Raw genomic sequence first — 21391 nt, forward strand, 5'->3', positions numbered from 1 at the left:
GGGACATACTCATTTGGGATTAGAAAGATAGCTTTCATTGGTCAATAACAGCCACCAGATCATATGATCAAACAAGGTAACTGGCATAGTCAAATGCCCCTAAATTGAAATTTTACACATCATACAAATTATGCCAAGAGGCATAGTTTAGCCTCTTATTAGTTTGTTTCATCATGAAGAATTATGACCAGTAGCGGTCGGTGGTGGGAGTAGCTGCCGGGCAGTGACGTGCGGAGGGGCAGGGTGGGGGGGGGGGGTTGTAATCTATGGATTACGGAGGATTACAGGTAAGTAAACATAAATAAAACGAATTTCGTTGTGTGCACTGCATCGCATTTGGGGATGCAGTGTGCGCAAAAAAAATCATTTTATTTATTTGTTTACTTACCTGTAATCCTCCGTAATCCATAGATTACAACCCCCCCCCCCCCCACCCTGCCCCTCCGCACGTCACTGCCCGGCAGCTACTCCCACCACCGACCGCTACTGATTATAACTTCTTATTTATAGAAAGTATGTATACATTTGTTCTCATGTTTAAGTATCTGGAAAGGTGGTTCCAAAAATCAATAGCTGCCTCTATATACAGCCAGCATGATCTGACAAGTTTGACCCAATCTGCTTTTCTAATGCAAAACTATTGTATTTATGTAGAAATAACAGTAATGCTTCCAATTAAAAAATGTTTTAAAGTTTTATAACCTGCTGCTGGGGGCTACCTGCTGTTAAAGGCGCTGAACCCAAGAGCCTAGAACAAGGGAGAGCACCTTTAACGAACAATACAACCCAGGGCAGAAGGGTTATAAGGCTATTATGCATCTACTGATGATACAATGTTCTAAAATAAAAAGGAAGAAGCAGAAAGGCAAAAATTGGAATGTGGAATTGAAAGAACTACACCAGCCATTAGTGGTCGGACACATTCTCAGGTCTTAAATGGAGCTCTCAATATTCCAGTGCACTATTGTTCCTGAAATGTCTCATCTCTACAGTAAGTAATCCAACATGTAAGAATGGCGATGCATCACTCTTGTTTTAAATTGTTTCAAATATCGACATCATGCTTGTTAATTTAGAAATTATATGTTCAGTGAAAGATCTCATTATCTGTAAATTATCATCGTCAAACTAGAAACGATGATCTAAATTAAAAACCACTTGAGAGGAGATGGAAACTTAATTGCTGAAAGACACGTGCTTGCATTTATAACCTGTCAGCTGTCATTATTGGTTTTCCACCAGAAATGATGTGGTCATACCTTGTTATAGCCTGCAGTTTTCAATAGAAAAGTAACTTTTTGAGCACTGGTTTGTGTGTGCTGTTGCAGGATGCGCCTTCTGGTCTACTCGTATTTCTCCTTGTTAGTGCTCCATTAAAAAGACGATTTTATGCCCTTTGAAAAAAACCTAATTTCGCTTTCACAAGAAATGGATAGGGTACGAGGAGAATTAGTTTTCTGATGAAGATAACCTGTGGCTGCCTGTGCTGTTTTTTTGGCACTAATGTGGTCTTGTAACAGATGCAACAGTAATTTGTGACTCATTTGCTACCCCATTACTGCTTAATGAAATCTAACATATCACATTAACAATACGGATAAACACTCATTCTTGTTATGTGGTATCTAGCCGTTTTCATTACCACTGTAATTAACACTTGACACATTATTTCAATAAATATTTAGGGCTCCTAAAGACTCCATCAACGCGATGGTAGTACCCAAAGATGAATTAGTTTGAAATATGTATGGCTGAAGTGCTTCCTGTAGCCACCTACTTGTGTAATAAAATGTAAACGTTACAATCATTCCATGTTATATTTTCGCTTTCAAACCTATATGGGATATGTTAAATCTGATTTAAAAAAATGTTTTAAAAAAACACAAGTTGAAGCACAGTCACACACACACACTTTTTTATGCACATACGCATTCTGTTCCAAAAATAGTTTCCTTATTTCAATTCATAATGTGCAAATAACCGGAGAAATAAATGTATAAATCTAAAATACCTTGAAACAGTCTTCAAACCAAGGCTGCTTCTGTGGGAATAAGAAAGGAATAAAAGATTAGATTATATTTGTGATAATCAAATGTACACGAAAAAGAAAACAAGTAACCTTCCAACAATATAGTCCAACAGCATTTTGTTTTCATGGGATAGTATCCCGTGTTGAAGAATATTCTGCAATATTGGACTTTGTATTAACAATCCACATCGTGTGATTCTTATTGGCACTTTTGTCAGGATGTAGTTTTTAAGTGCTTCAATTGCTAAAAGCCATCTGTATTGAAATCGTAAAAAGCGTTTGTTCCTTTTGATATAAATGCAAATCTGGAGGACTGTTGTATCAACACATAACAGCCAATGTCTGACACGGTGAATTATCACAGCTGGAATTAAATTGTCTCTTAGCAGCTGCTGGCAGCCCCAGCTTTCATCAGCATTTGAATCAAATGTAGGGAAATTATTCTACAGCATGAAACATCACGTTGCTCTTACGGATGGCTATTGTGTTCATTATGGTCAATTACTCAGGTGGCTTTGCGAAAGAGTATTTCCATATCGATGGAGTCTTGTTAGGTAAGGAGAGGGAGAGAACGAACAACTCTTATGTAGCCCTTCACCAAAGGCTACAGAACCACTGGTCTCAAAACCATTGCAGCATATTGTCCCTGATGGAGTCATACGATGCTCATCCATTCTGCCATAACAGGAACAGTCTGGGTATGGCTGCCATGATAGTCTCTCCGGTCAAGCCAGCATTGTTTACCTCACTCCTCCTTTTTGTTTATCTGTGTCATAAATCTAGTGAGAAAATAGAAACATATACAGCAATATGCCCTGGCCAAACTTAATTCCTTGAGAGCTGCCTATGTATTAACTGCAATCTTTACATATTAATTGAATCTACAGATAGGAAGACAGAGGGAAACAGATCAACAGAGAAATTCCATTTGGAGATGTTGACCATTTTAATGCATGTGTCGAGTCTATAAAATGCCTGACAAGAGGTCTTGTAAGAGAAAAGGCCATAATACAGGGACTGCATCTCCTTATTCTTCGTCTCATAAGCCTGCTTCACACAATTCGGCACATCAGCAATCCGTTTTCTTGTGAGCTTGGCCCTACTATTACCACACTGGACTATCCCCTTAACTCTTGAGCCACTTTGCAATGTTAACGCATGTGGGTTTCTAATGATACAAAACATGTTGTGTTTTCTACATATGAAGTATATACATCCTCATAATAAATGATTTTTACTATATTTCAAAATAGCATGCCTCCACTTGGAAGGGCATATTCCAGCGCTATTATTTGCAATATGTCTTTTTAAGGATGATGTGCTCCCATTGGCATGCCATGCAATCAGGACGCTTGCAGGCAACTAAATTGACTGGTAATGGAGATATGTCAGATCAGTACGTTTTCCTATTAAAGTCTTGTACTTTGTGGTCGATGAATACCGAGAAAATCATTATTTATCTAGTTAAGGTTTGAAAAATTAGTTCAGCTAACAGCAGAACAGACAAAGGGATAAAAGATGACCTACCTCATTTGCCACAAGAAATGCGTTGTTAGCATCTGCCATGTTCATGTAGTTACTGTTACTAGCAAACTGAAAGGAAAAACATAGATTTGTGTTAGCCTGGGCCCATGAAGAAGTATCTTTTCAAATAACACATCAAAAGATTTCTTTATTCAAAAAGACAGGGAGCATTGTATACGAGGCATTTAAATTGTAGTATTTTCAACGAAAGCAGCTAGCAGAACCGAAAATATTCGCTGACTAAATAAAAGAAAGCAACGGACTCCAAAATTGTTAAATACATTTCTGTATTTCACAAGATTACAGCCATAAGATTAGTGAACCTTAAGAGAACTAGCAACCAGTGAAATCATCCAGTCATATTTTATGTAATAGAACATCTAAGAAAAAAAAGAAGACCAAAAGATTGATTCGTATAATTCCAGATATTTAGAAATCAGAACGTTACAATACAGGCGTGTGTGAACAAGATATATTGAGAGCCTTTGCAACACTGCAAAGATAATGGCATAGAGGTACCATTAAGTAATGTCCAAAGTCAACAATCCCTATATTTTGGTTTCAATTTAAATCTTCAAAGCCGCTATTTTGCTGGCATGTGTGTGCATATATTCTGCCACTGGTATTGTCTCGTTTTAGTAAACCAGGGACTTACCAAATGGATCCAAGGTATCCATTGTAGACTGGGGTCTGGTTTGGTGTGTATGCTCTTTTAGGGGTATTGAGTTCCAGTCCTAGAATAAATTGTGGTTATATGATACGATTTACTCATTCAGCAGATAGTGTATGAATGTGATGTTTAGGATGTATGCCTTCTCAGTTGCTTACATACACAAATATGCCCTAGACAGAGCATTGTACAAGCAACTCATAGTGAATAAGATTAAATTAATTATAAACATTGGCAATGCCAAAAGAACTGGTTAATAACTGAAAACGCCTATGCAGTCACTGGCGAGTTTAGACATACATTAACTAATTCTACATGCAGTGTCGCTCATTCTTGCACTTATGCACACATTTACCAACTGACTTATTCTTGTATTCTTCCAATTACCCATTCACAGTAAAACAAACACAAACTGAACAAGAATATGTAAAAAAAATGGTGAAAAGAATAAAAGTAGAAAAAAGAAAAAGTTGTCCACCTAAACATGGGAGGTGTATGCTGGCATTAAAAAATTAAAATAAATGCAGCAGCATTCTTCTGTCTTGCAGTAGAATTATAGAATGTACTGTGCAATATTCATCTTTTGAAAGTTCCCAAAAGGTCGTCACATTTAAAAGCAACATGTTGGCCACTTTGGAATGGTAAAACAATGACAGACTATGGGCAATAACATTGAAATTCAGCCACCTTTGTAACAAAACGTGACCATGTGGGAGGATGCAAATCACTCTAGATTAAATGAGAGGCAAGGACACAGCCCAGCAGGATTGTCAGGTGAGCTACACTATGCTCTTTAAAAAAAATAGTATTATAGTATCATCATAGAAGGGGGTTATTGAATCTAAAATTAAGACCAGATTCCTTATTCTGCAGATACAGCCATTCATCTGATTCATCGATGCAATGACTCGGTACTTGTAACTGTGGCCGATCAAATGAATCCATGTTGTCATGTTCAAGTTACATTTTCTGTAAATTCAAAACAGCAGGCATATTAGTCAAAATGCCTAGGGTCTAAAAAATAGGTTTTATCCAGATAAACTGCAAAAATCAGTGTGTTTTGTTCTTCAGTATCTAGGGTAATCTGTTCATTAATTTACTGGGAAAGGTTTATCCTTTTTTAATAACATATTTTAATATGTTATTTTGAGGCTATAAGCTTCTTATGTTTTCTGGTTCTAACCAAAGTAGTACTGTTACACAAAACACTGTCTTTGTCCCACTAATTTTATTTTTTAAACCTTTTAGACGTTAAATGAAAACACAGTTCGTTTTTCACATAGAAACCTTGTAAGCATGTACTGGCAATAAAACTGTAAATTATCTCTGGGGAAGGTTCGGTGATCCTTGCCATTACTCCAGCAATTCCTGATCCCTTGTATTGATTACTTTCATGTGTGGTTGCTCTGGACAGAGTTAAAATCATGAGCAACTCTGACTGATACTTAATGTATGATTAGGTCATCAAACCTCAACAAGAACAATGGATGTGAGAGACAATTCATCCACAGCTTTGGGTTTTCCATTCTCCTTCATGGTATGGCACCAGAGTGAGGGAGGCATGAGCCCTCTGATATTCTTGAGATACTAGAAAACATTTTTTTTCTAGACTTGGAAAGTAGCATGGCCCCTTCGATTCCAAGCCCAATTTCTTCAGATATCAGTTTATGGTATTCTTGGGGTAAGGGATAATATACTGCTGATCAATGCTACTTAGTGCTTTTTCTTTATTTTGCTAGAGGGAGTAGATCATCTGACTGCACCTTTGCTAGAGTCCTTTGAAATCACTCAGCAGCTAAACAGCAACTATTCAGATGCAAACTAATTAAATTACCTTCCACCATGCATATGCCTTTGAGACATATGCACATCCCTTGGAAAACACAAATAGCCTACTTGTAGAAAAAAGCTATATGCATTCAGATATCACAAAGTGCAGACAGAAAGGAGAATACACACAAAGTAGTCAACACAAAAAAACTCAACATAATTACAAGCCCAAAACTGTGACAGTCAGCAGCCTTGGGTGACAAAATTGTAATTTGTCAACTACATGTGGCGGCTAGCTTTGGAGCTCAAGAAAAAATTCATCATACTCTAACCATCATATTTCTTCAGTTCCGCCTTCTTCAGCAAACGTCTTTCGCTAAATGTGACAGCTTTAGAAAGATGTTCAACAGCGAATGATAGGTGGTGTACTATGTTTTTAAATCCCCCATTTCGAACCCTTATGTATTGATCTGTGCCAACAACTACAATTTTTATTGAATTAGCACACTGAGGGGCCGATTACGATCTGGTTAGGAAATCATTCCCAACTAATAGAGTTTGGAATGCTTTTCTAACGAATTGTATTTGGGGAGTCCTAGCGACCGATTTTGATGTGTCTGGATGCTTACGAACTCTGTAAGTTCGGATTCCCATTGACTTCAATGGGAGCCACTGTACAGCAAGCGAACCCAGGCTCCCATTGATAAAAAGGGGTGGTTGGGTGGAAAATGGGCACCCAATGGTGCCTGCCACATTATGCATGCCTGGGAAGAGGGGTCCTTTGGGTATCTCCAGGGGGCACATTTGGTTGCCTCCGGGTGAAGAGGGGGCCCGCAATAGTCCCCCAAAGAGCAAATTCCCAAAGCGGCTTCATCTCGGGCAAACCGATTCGTAACTGCTGTCCAAATCGGTCATCGTACTCGTTTGTTCGGAAACCGTCTCCATTGTGCTGTAAAAATTGTGAATGATTCGGGCTGCACAAAGTGTGTTCGGAACAGATTTAGACAGCCTGGAAGGTTTCCCAGCATCATACTCGGACATCAGAAAGGTTGACCGATTAGGTCAGATATAAGGGTTCCACTTCAGACTCGATATTAACGAATCCCATCCAAAGCCCTTCCGAACAAGATCGTAATTGGCTCCTAAGAGTGTTTACTCAGTGTAGCTGTAGTCTTCTGAATAAGGCAACCATCTTCCACTTGTGAAATTTTAGCTGCTTGTCATCAACCAAGGATGAAAGGCCCAACCAATGTTTTGAGATTCATCCTATGCCCAGACACAGAACTCAGCTGGTAGCCCTTAACTCATTTAGAGACCTTCCTGGTTTTGACTTACAATGCACTACTAAGGACCTTTGGTCACTGCCAGTTAACTTTTAAATGCCACAGATTTATAGTGACATTGGTTTATGAACATATTTATTTTACATATGAAAGACAAAAAAAGCACTTTAGGTAAGATGGGGAATAATCAATATTAAACAAAGGAAATACAATACAATGCTATTTCTACTCGTCATAAAGAAAATCATTTCACAAGAAATATTCAGTGGCGGAGGGGCGCCTCCTCCACTAAGGCGGAGGAGCATTGACCCACTGAGAAAGTCAAAAAGGTAAAAGTAAAATGCTAACTTATTATTATCATTTTATTTTTACATTTTTGCTCAACTGGTGTGTGGTGGGGCTGCTCTGTTCGCAGGGCAGGAGTGGTTTGCCCACTCCAAGTGTGCATGATGCTTTGAATGGCAATCTCGAGCCGGTGAAACCGACATGCACACTTTACATGTTCTCCATGTAGGCTGCATTACAGCCTGCATGGAGAACACGCCTATCTGCTAATTATCTGGCTGAGCACCGATCCACAGTGCCCAAACCAATCACAATGCTGCATTGCAGAGTTGTGATTGGCTATTGGGAGGCTGACAGCTGGTGCTTCCTGTTTACTGCCCTTGACGTGGGCAGAAGGGGACTAAGAAGGTGGCAGCGGAGGCTGAAAGGTAAGTGTTTTTTTCTTTTTATTTTCACTCCCTCCCCTACCACCCACCCCATCACCTGCCTCCTACCACCATTATATACCAGCCGCCGCTGGACATATTGGATTGTTACATTCATAGACATGCAATAATAATCTTACAATGAGGGGGATAGGCCAGGAAAAGAAACGTAATGATCATTGAGAGACAAAGCAGACACTAAGGTTGATTGGGTAAACATTGAAAGATGTATGCTCAGAATTTTTTTTTTTTGGCTGTTCTAAATTGGGAGAGTTTTTTTAAACAAATTGAGAATTTTTTGAGTGCCGTGGTAAAGTTTAATATCAAAGTAACATCCGAGATGGTTTTAATTGGTTTAGAGGCCGGAATGTCTAGACCTAAACCTTTAACTTGTTATCTTTTTATTTGCATGGCAGTAGCCCGAGCATGTATTACCAGGGAATGGATTAATGCAGACCTCTCCTTTTTTTAGTTGGAGGGAGAGATTATTATATATGTATAATATTGAATCTGCCATACATAAACTTAAAGGAGTTAGAAGAAGAGCTTTTGGTGAAAAAATTTGGGAGTTTATAACTGATTGGATTTAGACATTGTTTGATGCTGTTTATAATAGAAGCGACATGATGATGTGGCTCCTACTTTACCTTGGTTGTTTTCTGTTTTTTCTCTTATCACTTTATTTTTTTTTTGCTCTTCTGTACTGATATGTGATTGACCATTTCTGTATATCCTTGCATAAAACAATAAAATTTAAAAAAAAAAGCATTACACAAAAGCATTACCTTTATCTAAAATATTACTGTATTATTAATTGCCCCGCTCTACCAATGAAACAATCTTGTTTTAATCATTAACAGTCACACATTTTTTCTCTTTGATGGAGGTAGTGCTGCCAAGAATAATGCTTGGGTTCACGGGGTTTATATTGAGTGGCCACCAATGTTCAGGCAAGATATTACTACCACAATGGTTGTGGCAGTGTTAGTAATTCTGTCTTTCTAGAGAATAAATGATTAATGTGCATTCCGTGAACAAAAGTACTGTACCAGGTCCACCGCAACATATATGCAGAATTATTGAGAAATATTGTATATTTTATTTTGCTTTCTAATGATTTAAACACTGGCAATGAATAGACTGTCAAGACTAAAACCCCTGATTAAAGTGATTTGTCGTGCACACGGTTCCCACACCGGTTCTATTTTTTATTTTATTTTTTTCAAAGCACAACTTACTACTACACTTAGATTTGCTGAACAATTTGTAAAGTAAATTAAACATTTTCTGCATTGATAATGCAGACCTGAACAAGACAACAGGGATAGATAAAGTGACAGGCAACACTTCAGAAGGCTATGTAGGTCATCTGTCAAGTCTCTTTACAGAATTTATTAAAGTGGTCTATCCAAGTTCACTCCCCAAACGAGAGACCTGCAGATAAGGCAGATGGTATCGCAGGTCCATTAAATTACATAGAGAGTGGAAGTGTAGAGGGACGGATCAAAACTGAGAATGGGATGGTGAAATTTGTTCCTTCAGAGGAATAGATGAAAAAATCCACAGACTAGTTGCAGCAGAACCATGTCTGCCTCACTGAAAAAAATGTAATAACATAGAATTTCAGATTATGGCATGCTATAGGTAAAACACATCTCAAATGGGTGACAATGTTGCTACTCTGGCATGATCCTATGCAATTCCAGAATTTTGGTATTGCAAGAAATCCTATATTTTGCATAATGCACAGTTAGTTTCACATCATTGTTTGCCCATCATAGACTATTTGAAGTAGAACATTTCTTGCAAAAACATTCTCTCCTTGAACAAAAAGTTTTATTCACGAACCAACCTCCTCTGGTTTAATTTCTGTAATTGTTATAAAATCGAGGATAAAAGTTACTTGATAAACCAGCAAGATGTATTTCGCAAACGTTGCACATCCCAAAAAAAGGAAATTACTTCAACTATTTTACTAGAATTAAAAAAATATTGAATGGGGTTAACACTGAACTAAAGGTCAGATGTACAAAAGCAATATTCAACCTGTACGTGCAATATTACGGATGAAAAATATAGCATTTTGCACAATGCATAATTCAAGAAACATGGGTTGGCCAAATCTACTGAAAAAGTGTAACCTATGTTGCCATTATTCCAAGATAAAAATATGCATGATAACATGTGACTGTGGTTGAGGTTTGTGCAAACGTGGCAGAGGTCCTCATTCACAAAGAGGTGAGACTGCTGAACCAACAGCTGGATGCAAAATTATGGGGTCCCCTGCAGAATATGATGACCCCTTGAGTTTCCTTATGTCAGACATATATTTATTGGCCTTGGACTGAATGGTCCCCGGATGGGTTGAGGGTCCTGCTGCATTACAGGGACAAGTGTTACACACTTGGCAGTTCCTGCAGCAGAGGAAGGTGTTGTGGGGCTAGAGACGGAACATTAATCAGTTTTCTAGTCTAAAATGTACTATTTACGGAGGGCAAGTGCACTGAAAAGTACTCACATGGGTGACAGTCCAAGATCTGCTGATGCTGCAATCACCTCTGCCTAGGATTATGGGACCCAAAGCATCAAAAAGCGATCAGGTATGTGACAATATTAGCTGGAACACGGAGATCGGCTTCGTCAGAGCTTGTTCATGTGCAATAAGCAAACTATTTATTGCATAAGAGTAACTAGCTATCTCCCCCCCAATTCCTAGCAATTGCAAGGCAGTCCTATTTAAGGGTTTTTGAAAGGGATCAGGTCTCCTTTTAAAACAAATGTTGGAAGCCTAAGCCTTGACATACTGGACTCTTAATAATTGCTTTCACGTTATTAGAATAAAAATTCCCAAAATGTTGACATTTGTTTTATTATAGGTATAGCTTTACTAAGTAATTAAACTGAAACTGCACAATAGAAACACGTCAGTCAATTGTCATCTAATGTTGAAATCCTTATTGATGAAACAAGAAACATGTTTTGGATTACAATTTGCTTATTTAACGTTAGTGTATAAATACCGGAGAAAAAGAAGCAAGGTATTAAACATTTAAAGATATAAAGTGCTAAAAAAATGCTAAGAAATCATTTTCTCAGTATTCACCATGAGTATTTAATTACTGAAGAAACGACGGCTAATAAGCTGTGAATTGTATCCATTAATTAGTATCAGCCCTGGAGAAATGAGACACAAATACAGGCGCAGTGTTAACACTGTAATGCACGGATGAGTCCTGAAATACAGGCCCTCAGCATTTAAGCAAGCAGGTGGCTTCAATGGCCCGAGTAATTTAAAAAGCTTTCACCTGATGTATCGTGATCAAATTAGATCCCTTTCCTCACCCATCTTTTGTTTCTCCATTAAGCTATAATTAATAACGTTTGATTAGACGTACGGGGAGATCAGGTGGGACCTCTTTAAGAAAACAGAGCCTCGTGGGGGAAGACGACTCCAGCGTCCAATTTCAGGTAAACTGATACTGGATGTACATATCAAATGATAAATACAATGTGCAGGATTTCTAATTGTTCATCTCCACGTATTTCACGCCCTTGCCCTGTGCCAATGTGTTGTGCAACTGATTGGATTTCATGAAATATTTATTATCATAGGGATGTTGTTGGCACTCTAGAAATGACCTATTTCAACTGATCATATGGCGAACAATGCTAGTCTCAAAACATATCAGGGTTGCCACATCAAGAGGAAGCAACACAAATTCAGTTATGTGTTCCTAAATTTATGAATACTGGGGCTTGGAGACTTTGCTGGATTAAGGTACTAGATAATGATTTTGTAAAAATCCCTCAGAACCGAAGACATGTTATACAAATGATGGGATGTGATATGGCACCCACACAATAAGTATCAGGCACCATCCAGATCGTAAAGGATTAAAGATTGAAGATTTCTCCCATTTGTCTAATGTTTTGGTTCAGTATACCATGGTTGTACTTCAATAACAATGGTATTATGCACTTTACAATGTAATATTAGTTTCAGTACAGTAAAAAGAAAAGGAACATTGCTGTTCAAGTAGTGGGGTTAAGGATATAAAAACAATTGAAAAAGTGCGATGTGGAACACGGACTACGTTTTTCAGAAAATGGGAGAAATAAAGGGCCAAATTATTTCTGAAGATAATTCATGATATTTGAGGGTGCTGGGGGTTTTAGTGTGCATGACGTTCCATATGCTGGCAGCAATGAGGAGGATTACCTACAGAGAGGTCTCTAACAAGACTGCATTATGGAAATTGTTAATGTTTGTTTAACAATGAAGCAATTATTCGATATCAACCTAATATCGAATCTGTCAATTTACGTAATATGCAATATCACAGGCAAGCCACTTTCATGCATAGAGGGAACTTACCCCTTGAAATTCTGTTGTTCAATACATTTATATGGAGATTAACTTCTTCTATGCAACCGGTCTAAAATGAATGCCACATTACTGTTTTATTCCACATAAATAACCCAGTTAAAGGCTGGGAAATGAACACTCAGTTGTTGAGGCTTAGCTTTCTTTCCCTATGAGAGCTACCTCAAGCCCCTTCAAAAGCTCAAAGGTCATGCGGCCCCCCCACACCCCTCCCCGCACACCCAGACCATGAGAGGAGTGACACTGCTACTCATGTACTGTGAAAACAGTTGAGCCAGGTTGGAGAACTAATATGTACTCCAAAATGCAATTCATGGATCTCCGGTCTAAGATGTGCACATTCGCGTAACTTTTCTTCATGGAGATGTCCAGCCCAGTGATAGAGATCCCTACTCATGTAATAACAAAGGTGAGTGATTGTAAAAGGAAAAGTACTTATTCCTAAATCAGTGGGGTTTCAGAAGGGACTTACTACTACTACAAAACACATACCCACATAGGACTAAGACAATTGCAGTCAGTAAAATTCACATTTAAATCTACAACTGCATACATCTACAACTTCTCTCATATATACATCTACAACTTCTCTCATATATATATATATACATATATATATATATATATATATATATATATATATATACACACACACACACACACACAATCAAAGGACGTTATAGGTTATAGTTAGGAAAAAAACTTTAAAACCTGCAGAAATTCACTGAAAAAACCAAGGTTACAGAGACATTATAGTAAGGCTCAGATTTCACCTGTACAAAACCAGTGAAATGCAGCAGTTTCAGTTACCTGAGCTAACCAGAACGTATGACCCCGGAATCACGACTTATGACCTCACACATTACATCACTCATGAAACGGTCAGTAACCTCAGTGATGACATCTCAAATTACATCACTGATTACATCTTCCAGTGATTGTGATTGTTTTCTAAATGTTTTTGTGTTAAATGTATAAACGATGGTACAACAAAAGTGAAATTAGTATACTTTGTGTACTACTAATGAGTGATTCCTTTTTTAGGTCTCGTCTAAGCAGTGAATGCGCTTGCTCTACGAGACATGCAGCATACAGGATTTGGGCTTGAAAAAAACACCTATCTTTTTCATGGGCTCCTGTTGCTGTCCTTTAGGAATGATGGCTTTTCATTGGGGAACACACTTAGTAGTCCCTCCTTTTGGAATTTTGAATCCTCCCATGAGGGCTGCGCCCTTCTTGAATGTGTTCTTACTGTGCAGGTTTTTTTTTTTTTTTTTAAGAGAGAACTTTTTTTTAAGTTGGCCTACCTCTTTGCTCATTACTTGTTCTGTTTACTTGTTTTACATTGACGCCAAGCACTACCAGCTTGGCGTGAGCAGTATCTTTCATTATGGCAGCGCCTTTATTTTGTTATGCACCACACGGATTACCCACCAATAACCAGCTTGTTATTGGAGTGGCATTTTTTGTTTTTAAACACACACTTCACACGCTTATGACGTCGAGATTTGAAGAGGACGGTGCATGCCTTAGGGTTGCCTAATCTTTCAGCATGCCATGACATGGCGAACGCTCGGAGCAGTCTTATGCCCCCTCACCCGACATCCCACATTGCTCCCCAGCTAAGTGAATACAAAGCTCAGTCATTGGCCTTATCTGGCCATGCCTCCCTCTTCATGCTCATGTAATTTCTAAATAATAAGTTTAAATAAGTTACACTAACCATGTTGTTCCTGCTTACATTTCACATGTGTATCTTTAAGTGTGGTGGCCGCACATTTTGTTCTGCACTTTGTGGTTTACCCACCTCCATTATTTAAAAGACTTTAGCTATACTTCAACTCTGAGCGTGGTACCCATTTCATGATCACAGAGCTTTATCTTCTTCTGTTCAGCTGCTGGAAATGGCTGTATTTATTTATAGTTTTCCACTGCATGCCTCCCCATACCTTCATTTTTGTGTCTCCTTCCATGCTTTCTTTTTTGTGCTACACTCCTGGCATGGGGAGAGATCAAAGCAGTCTTCCGCCAACTCATCTGGCACACCACACTGCTCTGCTTTGTGGCCACCTAATCTTTCATCATGCCGTGCTTCGGCCAGACTTCAGTGCCATGACATGGTGATAGCTCGGAGCAGTCTTCTGCCCCCTCATCTGGCATACCACACTGCTCTGCAGCTAAATGAAAACAACACTCAGCCATTGGCACTCTTCTGCATATTATCATTTGCAACACCAATAGCTCTTACATTAAATAATGCAAGACGTATTGAATTGCAAATCCTTCCCTGTTTAACAGTTTAAGTGAGTTGCTGTGTGACTATCTGTGGGTGAGTGAGTGGCTGAAAAGAGGAGTGAATGGGCGTGTGGGTGAATTAGTTGCTGTGCAAGTGGCTTTATTACTGATGAGTGGGTGTGTCAGTCAGTGGCTGGATGGGTGTGTCAGTGATTGTAAGGGTGAGTGGGTGTCTGAAGGGCTGTATGAGTGAGTGACTGATATGTAAATGGCTGTATGGGTGGGCAAGTAGCTGTTTAAGTGAATGTTTGGTTAAGTGAGTTGGTGTGTGAGTGGCTGCGTGTGTGAGTGGCTGTGTGAGTGCTCTGTATGGATGTGTGAATAGGTATGCAAGTGGTTGTATATGAATGAGTGAGTGATTGTATGAGTGAGTGATCAGCTCAGTTGAGAGGCTGCATGGGTGAATGGGTGTATGAGTGGAGTTATATATTACTGGGTGTGTCAGTAGCTATATGGGTGTGTGGCTGTGTGAGTGGTTGTTTGGGTGAGTGACATGTTGTATGATCAGGCTCTATGAGTACGTGAGTGGCTGTATGGATAGGTAAGCGGTTGTGTAAAACTTGTATGGGTCTGTGAATAGGTATACAAGAGGTTGTGTGAGTGTATGAGAGGTTGTATGGGGGAGTGAGGGTGTGATTCAGTGGTGAGTGGTTCTGTGGATGAGGTTATCAGTGATGTAATTTGAAAGATCATCTGTGATGTCACTGAGCATGTCATCAGTGATGTAAATTGTAAGGTCATAAGGAGTGCATTGTGGGGGCATAGGGTATAGTTTGCTCAAGTAACAATAACTGCAGAATTTCACTTGTTTTGTACAAGTGAAATCTGAGCTTAACTATAACATTCCTGTAATCTTTGTTTTTTTCAGTGAATTTCAATTTTTTTTCAATTCTATTTCTCCAACTAGGAAGTCCCTGTAACCTTTGGTTTTTAAAGTGAATTTGTATGTTTTTATTTTATTTCCAGACTGTACCACTAAGCTTTGAAACTAAGGGGTCTATTATGATGCGGTTTGGACAGGCTCCGAATCGGATTCAGGCCCTCCAAATCGGATTCGGAAGCCTGGTTTTCGACCGATTTGGAAACCTTTCTGAACGACCGATTACGATGTTCGGTAAGTGCTCGGACTTTCCGACTCAGTTCTGAAACCGAACCGGACGGCATTCTGAAAGCCCAAGTCATTCGGACCTGAATCGCCTACGGACCGTGTTTCTCACCGAGAGATTGCAATGTCAGATTCGGGCAGACATTCTTAATTGGTTGTTCCAACTCAGATCAGCTGTCACAATCTGACTTTGGGAGCCCGTAGCAGGCCCCCTTCACGTGGAGCCTTCGGAATGGGGCCTGTGGGGGTACCCAAGGGATCCCCCTTTCATACTATGCACAGTGTAGCAGGCACCATGGTGTGCCTGCCAGAGGGTGCATGATTTTGTTCCGCCACCCCTTTCTTCAATGGGAGCCTGTGTATTCAGTCAGAACACAGGCTCCCAGTCTGACTGAATTGTATCTGGAAGCATGTTAATGGACTGGTCGGATCCGATTCGGTCGGAAACCTTTCTGAGACAGATTCGGTCAGAATGCTTTCCCACCAGCATCGTAATCGACCCCTTAGTGTGTGAGTGAACAGTTGAGTGTCTCAGTGAGTGCACGAGTATCTGAGTAGTTTGTAGGTGGGTATGAGACAGTATGAGTGGGGCTGTAAGTGGGTCTGTGACTGTCTGACTGTGTCTGTGAGTGGTTTTACGCATCTGAGTTCACCTGTGAGTGGGTGCCTCAGTGGATGGGTCTGTGAGCGGCTGTGAATGTTTGAGTTGTTCTGTGAGTGGGTGCATGACTGCCTGAGAGGGTTCTGCTCATTCCGACCTTCATTTATCCTCTTTCTGCTCATTTTGTACCTTTATCTTGCCTCGGTATGCTTGTTCGGGTGCTTTATTTTGCCTCTTTATGCTCATTTCTGAGCTTTATTTTGCCTTTCTGATACCGATTTACCCCATTTCTGTTCATTTCTGACATTTATTTAGCCTTCACCTGCTTATTCCAGATCTCCATTTTTCCCCTTTCTTCTCATTTTGGACCTTTAATTTGCCTCTTCCTGCTAGTTTCTTGCCTTTATTTTTTCTTTTCCTGCAAGAGTTAGATCTTTATTTAGCCTCTTTCTGATCGTTTCAGGCCTTTATTTTGCATCTAAGAGCCTCAGGAGGGGGCCCCATAAACTCCCCTCCATTGATTTTTAAAATGTACCCGCCTTTTGTGGCACAATTAAAAACAATTTGTTTTTCAAAGCGCAGCAAGGTCCCTCTGGGACCCCATGACCACATTTAGAGGGGCCAGTGTATTCTTATCCTGCCTCTTTTATATCTTTGACATTTTTGTGGGACATGGCTGAAGCAGAGTACCAAGATGGTGGACAACACTTCCTGGTTGAAGTGGATTACAGCACAAGGACTGTCAAATCTGAGGAGAATCTGCACCCCTAGATATACAAATTTGGATTTTGCTTAATATCTCTAAAACTACTGAACAAATTTACACCAAGCTACTAAAAAAGGCGTTACTCTGGACCAATATCCAGCTTTCTGCAAAATTTGGTGTAATTACAACCGGAGTTCAGGCTGTACTCTTGTCTTAAGCCCCTATGGGAATGAGTATTGGAGAAAAAGCATTTCGGACCTCTGATTTTCTCATCTCCCACTTGACGAATCACCTCAAAACATTTAAGACAGCAGCTGAAGTGACTGGCAAATTCATTTTGAAATTTTGTTGAGAGGCAATCAAACAGCGCCAGAGTTATTAGCAAAACAAAAAATGTTTTTCCTATGGGAACTAGGTCCGAACTATAACTACCTACTGGCGACCATATCATCATGGTTCTTAATAAAAAGTCCTCCTGACTTAAATTCGATCTCTTTTTTCGAAACAGTATTGTCTGAATATAAAATTAGCTAAGATGAATGTCAATAAATGGATACATAATCCTTCTCTACCTGGTGTAATCTACCATACAGTGACTATTTTGGAGCATTTCTGAGTGTCTGAGTATTTAGCTGCCCACTATTATGGACAGAGATCTGTAGCTTACGTATAGTTCAACTTAGATAGGTCAGACTATCATTACAGTTTTTTGCATATATTTAATTAGGTATAATACGAATAGATAGTATTTACTGTTTTATACATTTACTGTTGTATTTATATTTTTGTGTATATGAAATTTGCTATGTTTATTAATTCAATACGAAAATGTTAATATTGGTCTTTTTTGTATAATTTTGTTTAAATAGATTTTAAATACGTGGCTTCCTGAAGAAGGCGTCTCCACTATGCCGAAACGCGCGTCGAAAAGAATAATTTTTCTGCCACAATCTGATTTTATAAACAAAACAGGTGATGGATTTGGGCCCAGATCTTTGGACTGGGTTGAATGTGTGACATTGATCCACATTCGGTCCATCATCTGTTTTGTTTGCAAATTCCGCCCTAAGTGCGCTGGGGATGCTCAGACGTGGGTCCCAGGCACTCCACACCACTGGAGTCAAGCTAGCCGGGCTGATGAGGTGTTACCTCAAAACCGGTCCGGTCCTCGGATGCTTGATTCCGTTCTGGGAAGGACATGGCTTTTGTAGTTCGGACTGGACTGTTCCCATGGGGCACAGGGTCAGAGCTGATTTGCATATCGCCATTGTCTAACCCAGGGTGGTGTGGAGTGCAAAAAAACAATGGATTTGGGCCCAGATCTTTGGACTGGGTTGAATGTGTGACATTGATCCACATTCGGTCCATCATCTGTTTTGTTTGCACAATCTGATTTTATGACAGTTTTATATTGTTTATTATTAAAATGTCTTTCTGTGATATATATATTTAGTCAATGTATGTTTTGCTCCTAATCCTAATCCTTGAGTGAGGATTTTTTAATTAACTTTTTAAAAAAATAAATCTATTTATTCTGATTTTCTATTTCACTTTTTATTAGTTGTTATCTGTTTTAGATAATATATAATAATGCTGTCTGACTCCTAGTCTAGTTGTCTATACACCTTTATATACTGAAGATTGCCTAGGAGTGTTAATACATTGACCATATCATAAATGCCTTTCTTTCATCATTGCTGGATATCTGTTAATCTATCTATCTTGGGGTTCCTAATAACTTTGTCAAGAGATTCCAATTCATGCATAACATTGCAGCCAGATTTACACTCAGAATAAAGATGCAAGATCACACAAGTCCATCTTTGAATTCACTAAATTTGCAGCCAGTGAAAGCTCTTGTGTTTGGTACATTTATCTTTTCATCAACTTTCTCAAATCTGAGTGCTTATTCTTCTCGGTATCAGCTGTTGCAATTACTTGGTTTACAGAATATACGTCTTTCTGTGCTCTAAGTTCTCGGACAAACATCTGTTTGTCATGCTTTCTCTCTGATCTCTATAAAGGAAAGGAATTCGGTACCCTTGAATCGTAAACAGATCAGGAAACCTCAGAAATCCTGGTAGTAGTTAAATACATGGCTGCTTAAAAGATATTTCCACAGGTGCCTTCCATTGTCCTTTTTCAATTTGGTGTGTCTTCGTAGCCAAGAGGTAATATTTCAGCTCCATGGTCCCCCATTGGCGATACAAAGAACACTATAAATGCTCAAACTAAACTAAATCAAATAAGCACTACAAAATACTTCCTTTGAAATTGATGGCAGGAGGCAATAAGACAAAGAAAAAAGTAAAACGTCAAATAAATTAAATACATTTTTTATTTAAAATGTATAACATTTTAATGTTCATTACTTTTCATATCGTTAAATTGTATTTTTCATATACATGCCGTTTAATAAAATATTGTAAATTGTAAACAAAAACTAAATACATAACCTGTGTTCAAGATTTGGACACATGCAACGTAAATGATAATCTACTTAAAAAGAATTTAAATAAAAATAAAGAATTAAATTACTGAAATGTATTAATCTATTGAAATGGAATGCATGTGTGATATCCCTTGTTACTCTGGTAGTCACAGGTGAATAGGAGTTAGTGAAATGTGTTTTAGTATTTTTCAATTTAAAAGAAAGAAAAATCCTTTTATAATTTCAAATACATTTCCCTGAATTTCCTGTAACTTTCTAAAGGGAGATCTTCACCCATGTCAATACCATTTTGCTGCGATCTCCAGTAGTACCTTTTTGGTTTTAAATTCAGTCATAGGAGTCTCTGTCCCATCTTTGGAGGGGGTGGAGACCCTCAAGTCTACATCCAGGTGTAAATCTACACATGGAAATGGTGAGAAGATTTGCATCTACACCTAGATATAAATCTACACATGAGGAGATCTACACATGCAAATGGATCTTGATGAAGAGATCACAGTGTGTGCGTTTGTCTCACTTTACAAGCTAGTGGGATAGTATATGTCACTTCACCCCACACTGCTCTACAGAGGACACAACACAAATCCCCTGTAGTTTATGCAGAGGGGTCTTCCTAAATAATACCTCTGAGAGCTCTGTCTAGGAAACAGCAGTTCTCAATGTAGCACCTTTCTGGTGGATGAATCTTGGAAAGCACATATTACTATTCTGTGGAAAGCGTACAGTTTCTCTGGTTGACATTAAAGTGTTACTATCATCTGTTCAATGTGTTGCAATTGCCACAGATCTCTTAATTTGTAGAATCTTAAAAAGATGAGGCGTTCTAAGCAACATTGCCAGGTATCAAGTTTTGCAACTGGTGTTTCTTCCCCATACTGTACACCTCATACACAGCTACTAGATCTTCTGTGTTTCATTGCTTCAAGCAAACATACTTTTTAGATTCTTCATTGTGTAAGGCAGAGTGGCATGTTAATGTTGGCAAACATTTACATTTATTTAGTTTTACTTTCACTTTTTCTAATGAAAACGGACATTACATAAGAAAGCTATAAACTATGGTTTTCGTACACAACCTAGACTATAACTGCAGGATGTTTTTAACAAAGTAGATCTAATTGAGACAAATTTGGAAATGTTGGCCTTTTGATTATATGTGGAGTTTCCAGATTACCCTAAGACCAGGACGTGCATGGTAAAAGCTGTTCAGAGAGCAGCCTGGCTGGGATGCCATTCTGTAATAAGAAAACAAACTGGAAATAATTAATTAGGTAGCACAACAAGACTTCATCATATCATGGAACACCCTATAGGTTTATTTGCAGTGCAAGTTGGGAATTGGGGGGACAGCTGGTGGTTGGCTGGCTGTGCTTGGTGATTTCTTCTGGCCACTACCACAATCCAGGGTGGGGGGGGTGGGGAAGTGACTGTGGCTGCGGACATTGTTAGCTTGGCAAGGTGATTCAGGCTGCCATCACCTTTCTGGTCACAGTTTGGGTGGCTGCTGGCTGTGGTGCTCACTTGAGTGTGCATGAATACTGCAGGTGGCCATGAATGAGGAACCAGTCACCTGGCATCCCTGTGAGCAGGATGGGCTTGTTATCCAACAGAAGTGTTAGCTAATGTTGGAATACTTGGAACATAGCATAAAATAGACAGCTACTATGAGGCACCAATCACCCTGCCCCGAGAGGGCTATCACAGTTTTAAACGAAGGATAGTTATGGGTGCTTATTTGTTTTTTTTAAACTACAGGTAACTGAGTGGTGTGCGAAATTGGGAAGTCTTATAGCTTACAACACAATGACCAAATATATCCAAAATTCTTTTAAGAAGGTGAAAAGCAAAGCGAATGTCATCTT

General features: G+C 39.0%; 1 protein-coding gene across 1 annotated transcript in view; it reads right to left on the reverse strand.

Annotated features, from left to right (window-relative positions):
• The window catches only part of TOX3 (TOX high mobility group box family member 3), a 198655-nt gene that overhangs the window by 58405 nt on the left and 118859 nt on the right, over positions 1-21391 (reverse strand). The window contains exons 2-3 of the mRNA XM_086945173.1: positions 3557-3622; positions 2012-2041 (exon numbers count right to left, since the gene is read on the reverse strand). Coding sequence (XP_086801299.1) covers positions 2012-2041; positions 3557-3622 — 96 coding nt within the window. The remainder of the gene's footprint in view (positions 1-2011; positions 2042-3556; positions 3623-21391) is intronic.

This window comes from Lissotriton vulgaris, chromosome 12 (assembly GCF_964263255.1).
Source record: "Lissotriton vulgaris chromosome 12, aLisVul1.2, whole genome shotgun sequence".
In the NCBI taxonomy this organism is placed as follows: Eukaryota; Metazoa; Chordata; class Amphibia; order Caudata; family Salamandridae; genus Lissotriton; species Lissotriton vulgaris.